We start from the raw sequence: 6242 nt of genomic DNA on the forward strand, positions 1-6242 counted from the left end.
TAGGAGACCTAGAGGTTTTTAACTGAATGCGGATCCACTCGATTTCTTAAAAGATTCGATTCTATTTTTTAGGAGTTTTTAGCACTATATATACTAGATAGAACCACCTATTATAGAACACAGATTAATAAAGAAGTGAAATCTTTTCCTATACATTATATCTTCTTTGTACAATTATTTTTAAAAATATATCTAAACTACACGGTAACGGTGGTTCCTCGACTAGTATCTCATACGCTCTGTAACCCAAAAGAAGAGCCCGTTCTCGCCGAGGTTTGCGTGGCAGACCAACAGGGAAAATAAGGGCAGCATGAGGAGCTCAAATTCAAGTGACAGTATAACCTATACAAGAGCGCGCATATATACACATATACATACATACATACATATATATATATATATATATATATTCAAGTGAAAAGAAACGGAGGAGAAATGGGAAATCTCTTTCGATATCGAATACAAGGTGTCTGCAAAAGAAATGGGACGGCTTTGCTTTTTCTCCTCCTCTGCTTGCACCGGCATGTGCGTTATCCGGTGAAAAGCCCGACCTGGCCGGAGAGCCGCCACTCGATTCTAACCTTTATTTACCAGCTTTTTTGCATTGCCAAAGCGAAAAAGGGAGAATATCGATGACCTAGCATCCATTACTACTACTTTCGCTAAATCGTTTTTGCTTGGAAAGTTTTTTTTTTTGTTTAAGTTGGCTTAAAGATATTCGAGAAAGAGATGCATGTTACAGTCCGTTGGCCGGAGATCTCCAAGTTGGACCCGTTCCAGCAGCTCGCACACACCTGCAGTTGTTTAGTCCGGCACGGAAGAACAGTCTTAGAGATCTGTTGTCTGCAGCTGACAGGTGGGACCATCTAACACTTGCACTACGTGGAGTCCACTGGTCAGTCGATGTCAGAGAATGCCCCTCTCAATTCTCGTTGAGCGTTCCGTTCGCCAGATGAAGGTATCAAAAGTTAGACAGCCGCGCGCATATTGAAACAAACAACGCCATGTATGGAGACAAAGTATTTTAAAAGTTTTGGAAAAATACTGCAGTTTGGGAAATACTTCGGTTTTGAAAATCTTAAAGGTGTTTAGATGTAACAAATCTTGTAGTTATGAAAACCATATTATTAACAAAATTGTGGACTTTTTAGAGTTTGAAAACTCCACCTAAGACATTTTTTTATCTAAACTATGGTGTTATGTGAATCTGGTTTCTATAGTTGCAGTTTCTCAATACCATAATTTTTTAAAACTATATGCCCTAAATGATATCCTGATAGCAGTTGCCATCAGATTGCCCGTAGAAGCAAATTCTTCTCTTGCAAACTAATGCAGAACATCACCGTGCCATGCCCATCAAACAAAGCGAAATCTTTTAAAAAGAGATCGGAACCGGCCAAAGGGAAAAAAGAAAAAAAATATACAGGTGACGTGGCCATCTGCGGTTTCTATGCCCATATATACATATACACATCACATTGGGCGCTCAGCCAGCATCGGCTTGGTATCAGCTATTCTCTGAGCATCACCGGCAGCAATGGAGGATCACTTCGATCGGAAGATCTCAAAGGAGGAGGAGGCGGCGGCGGTGAAGCCGACGAGGAGCTTCCGGTACGAGGACTACAACACCAGGAGGGTCTTCCTGCGCAGCTACCCGCTCCAGTGGGACTGGTCGCCCGCGCCGGACGAGAAGCAGGGGCCGGGCGACGCCAGCGCGGAGGCCACCAAGAGCAGGGCGTACGATGGCGGCGACGACGACTGTGACAGAGGAGACAAGCGCTGCGGCAAAGGGTGGAAGAGGCAGGTGATGGTGGCCGTGGTGGAGTGGGGGGAAGGGAAGCTGCTGCTGCTCAGGAGGGCCAAGAAACGGCTCGCGCTGTACTTGCTCGGCTGCCACTACGGCCTCCCGCCGCTGCCGTTCAGGTCCGGCAGCTCCTGCACCGCCGCCATGCTCACCTCCAGATGATCTATGCCATCGCATGGCTCGGTGGTTCGACTCATGCTCCTTGCCTACACGGTTCAGCGTCAAGTCAACGATCGATCTACGTGTGTCCGAGCCTCTCTCTGCTGTTCTTCTCTGTTTTCACTTTTCCGAATGGGACGTACTCACGCTAGCAAAAAAGTGGAGCAGCAGCAATGAACTATACGTGTTATATACCACAGGTGAACATAATTTGTAGCAGTGTTTAGTATGTGTTCATGTATATTGTTCAGTAAGATCATTGCTATAAGAAAGTTACGTTTGGAAAACAGTACAAGGTAAAATATCAAGGAAATTTTGGGGATAGATTGGTAGGAGAAAAGGCATCTTAGTAAGTGAAGAACAGTGAAGGAGGCATCTATGTGTTATGTAATAAAAGTACTAGACTACTTAAAAAAAAGAGTCATCTATACCTCTTTTTATTATCGGTTCGTAAATTCAAGTGCACATAAAAAACAGAGCCAGTAAAAATTGATAGTAATAGTAGTTATTACTGTCAATTTTTATTATAAATTAACAATGATAAATCACTACCGGTTAGTAATACAAACTGACAGTGCTATTCAAATTATCATTGTCAGTTCGTAAAGAGACATGTATAAAAAGGAGTGCATTAAATAAGCGACAATAGTAATGTTTATATTTGCCGGTTCATATTCTAAACTCGCAGTGATAATTTTTATCACTACTGGTTCATAAAAATACGTGCCTTTAATAATCGGTAGTGATAATGTTTATCTCAGCCAGTTCGTATTCTAAACCGATAATGATAAACAGACAGTGATAATCGGTTCATATTCTAAATCGACATAGCAATAATTGAGGTACATGAGCCGATGATGTTATTTATTATGGTTGAAGGTTCGTATTCCAAACTAGCAGTGATAGTTGTTATATAAATAGAGCCCGTCTTCCTTAAGCAATCCCCATCTCACTTCATTTTCAATCACCCGAATTCGCTTCCGAGGGTAGTGGCAGTTGAAGTGGTGCGACGGTCACTGATGCCACTTCGGCCGCCTCAACTCCTTTTGCCCAGCTTCCACATAACCACCTCACCATCTCCGAGCCAGTAGCCACCTCGCTGTCTCCCGAGCCAACTCACAGCCGCCATTATTTCCCCTGAGCCCTTGCTGTCTCTGAGCCCATTATTGACGTCGTCGGCTCCCCATCTGAACAAGCTCATCTCTCCATCTCCGAAGCGAATGTTGTATGAGCATTAAAGATTGTGGTAATATGTAGATCTAAAGAAATGACAAAAAAACATAAATATGTTGAAGATAATTGTATTTTTATCATTCATTTAAACTTACTATTATCACTATGAATATAGATTTAGATATTGTCATTAGTTCAAGTTACATTGTGGCAATATACACATCTAAATGAGTGGCAGAAAATACAATTTCTTTAAGACAATCGTGTTTTCGCTATTCATTTAGATTTACTATAGTCACTCAGATACCGTAAGATATATAACAAATATTTCATCATTTAAAATATTCTTCTCAAACATTTCGGTATGGGTCCCAGTCTCATGTTTTATTAGAAATTTAAGGCTAATTTTCATACTGAAGAGTTTACGGTATAGTATTTTTACACATGTGGATAAATTATCATTGTTAGTTTTAGTCTTGAACTGACAGTGATCCTTACTATCACTGCCGGTTCATAAGCTAACATGATTATTACTGCCGCTAATTCACTGCGAGTTAAAAATCAGTAATGATGCTAATTTTAATTCGATGGTGATTGTCTTTTTAGTGTAGATACCAGAGTCTCTATATTTGCTAAGAAGAAAAAGAATAATATACAACAAATTCTAAAAAAGAAGAGCATCCAAACCTTGATCATTCGATGACAACCATTGGATCCCTTGGAAGCTACATAAGAATATTTTGATTTCGAGTCCCGTAAACTCACGAGTACCATCCTGTATCGAAGCATACAAACAGGGATTCTTGATCACAGTCCCATGGAATCATGAGACCATGCCCGTATAATAGAAAATGAGACTGCGGCTGCTACGCTTGTAGGTATCGTACAGAAGGATGGAGGATGAGGAGGGTAGTGGCTTTGGCAACTAAGTGGTATGCAAATAGCACGCGTCCACTACGAGGCAAGCAGGCTCAGGTGGGCCTTTTTCCCCACCTGGCGACGGCCGGCACCCAAGCCCGCCAGGCTGATGTGGCCCTAACGAGTTTTTTTATTTTTATATTTTTTTATTAAAAATTTAAATAAATAGATTCCTCGTGAAAAAAATTGCAAAACTAGACGTCTACCGCCCTCTGAGGAGGCGGTAAGGGAAGCAGTCCCAAAATCTTTTACCGCCCTCTCAGGGGCGGGTATTTATAGTGCATGAACAGTAAACCTCAATGAACAGTACTTCGAAGTTTAATTTTGCTACTATCTAGTAGCAAAATTAAACTTTGAAGTACTGTTTATCACGAGGCCGAAGGCACCCCGCCTGCCGCCCTGCTGTGTCAGACTCGCTCTGACCGAGCGGGCACGCCGGGCTGCTGTAACACCCTAATTTTTTTCTAATTCCAAATTTTTCTTAATAGTTATTAAAGTTCAAATGAATTTAATTATTTTATTTTAAAAGAGAGAAAACCCTATTTTATAGGAAAGAAAAAGAAAATGACATACGATATAAGTGAATATTTTGCATTCATGCTGAATTAGGTAAATAGTATTTTATTTGAATTTTTGATGAATTTATTTGAAGAGATTTTGCCTGGATTTTTGAATTTGAATTTGGATTTGAAGTCTTAAGAAAAGAAAAAGGTTAAAACCTCTCTCGGGCTGTCTCTTGCATTTTCGGCCCACACCTCAGCCCCGGCCCAGCTGCCCGGCCTTCCTTCCCGCCTGGGCCACGCCCCTGCTCCGGCCCAGCGTCCCGCGTCGCGCGCTCGAGCCCACCCGCGTCGTGCACCCGCGCGCCAGCCGAAGACGCCTGCGCAGACTCCGTCTTCACCTGTGCCGCCGCCAGGTGGGACCCGCCGGTCAGATCCGTCGTCTCCGAGAAGGACTCCGCCGCGCCGCCGAATCCGAGCGAGAAACCGACGCCGCCTAAGAGTCCTGCGGTGCCCCGTGACCTCCGAGCCACCTATATATATGCCCACCCCCTCCCCGAACTCATCTCATCTGCAAATCGCCGAAACCCGAGCCCTAGTCATCGAATTTGAAGCTCACCGAGCCGCCATCGCCGCCGCTTCGTCCGCCCTCACCGCCACGCCGTTCCAGAGCCAAACCACGCAGCCCGAGCCCACCATTGCACGCGCCTGCCCTTGCGGAAGCTTCCCCCGCCGTCGCCTTGACCCCTGCGCCGCCGGAGCACCCTCTCCGACGAGTTCCCGAGGCAGCCGCCGCCCCTTCCGTCGTCGATCGCCTTTCTGTGCCGCCAAGCCCGAGGTAAGCCTCAAAACGGATTCCCCGCGCTTCCCTGAACCTTTTGCGCCGCTCGTCGTCGCCGCCGGCGAGCCCTAGCCGATTCCGGCGAGATATCCGGTCGTGCGCCGCCGTGAACCCCTCGGCGCCGCCCTATTCTTCCCCTCCGGCCGCCCGATCTTTTCCGTGCCGTCGGATCTGTCCTCAACGGTCGAGATTAGATCTAAATCGTACCCCTTCAGCAACCAATAGCGTAGCGCCACGTGTTTACACTTAAACCCAGTCAGCTGTTTTGCCACGTCACCCTGCCACCTCAGCTGCCATCTCAACCCTCTTGCCTATGTGTCCAACCAGTCAGCAGCCACGTCATAAAAGAGGTTTTTCAATCTAAAAATAATTCCTGATAAATCCTTTAATTGGTAATTTTGCAATTTAGCCCCTGAACTTTTCTGAAATAACAAAAGAGCCCTGTCTTTTTACAGTTAGGTCCTTATACTTTTTTATAATTACATTTTGGTCCCTCTATTTTTACAGAAAGGTCCCTGGACTTCTGATAATTCAATTTAAGTCCTTTTCTTTTTCCAGATTTAACCCTAGACTTGTTTTAGCCCTAACTTTTCCATCGTATCTCCGATTTAAGCGATTCTTGCGTCGATGGATTCGTTTTTCAGTGCTCTTTCTTGTTAGCAAGTTTTTATCTCGTTGTTCTTTTGCTTTATGCTCTGTTCTTAGTGTATCTTGTTTGCTTGTTTGCCGGTAATTGTGCGATTAGCCGATAACGTCCCGGATCAATTTGAAGAACATCAAGACCAAGAGCAAGAATACACTGAGCAGCAGCAAGGAGAAGGCAAGTGTCCTTGATCATATTGAACCT

At 44.3% G+C, this 6242-nt stretch overlaps 1 protein-coding gene across 1 annotated transcript; it reads left to right on the plus strand.

The window, feature by feature from the left end:
* The first annotated feature begins 1475 nt into the window (after window positions 1-1475).
* LOC133931152 (uncharacterized) lies at window positions 1476-2376 on the plus strand. Its single transcript, XM_062377957.1, has one exon. The coding sequence runs from the start codon at window positions 1538-1540 to the stop codon at window positions 1964-1966; it is 429 nt and encodes a 142-aa protein (XP_062233941.1). The 5' UTR covers window positions 1476-1537; the 3' UTR covers window positions 1967-2376.
* The last annotated feature ends 3866 nt before the right edge of the window (window positions 2377-6242 follow it).

Source organism: Phragmites australis, chromosome 10 (assembly GCF_958298935.1).
Source record: "Phragmites australis chromosome 10, lpPhrAust1.1, whole genome shotgun sequence".
Taxonomy (NCBI): Eukaryota; Viridiplantae; Streptophyta; class Magnoliopsida; order Poales; family Poaceae; genus Phragmites; species Phragmites australis.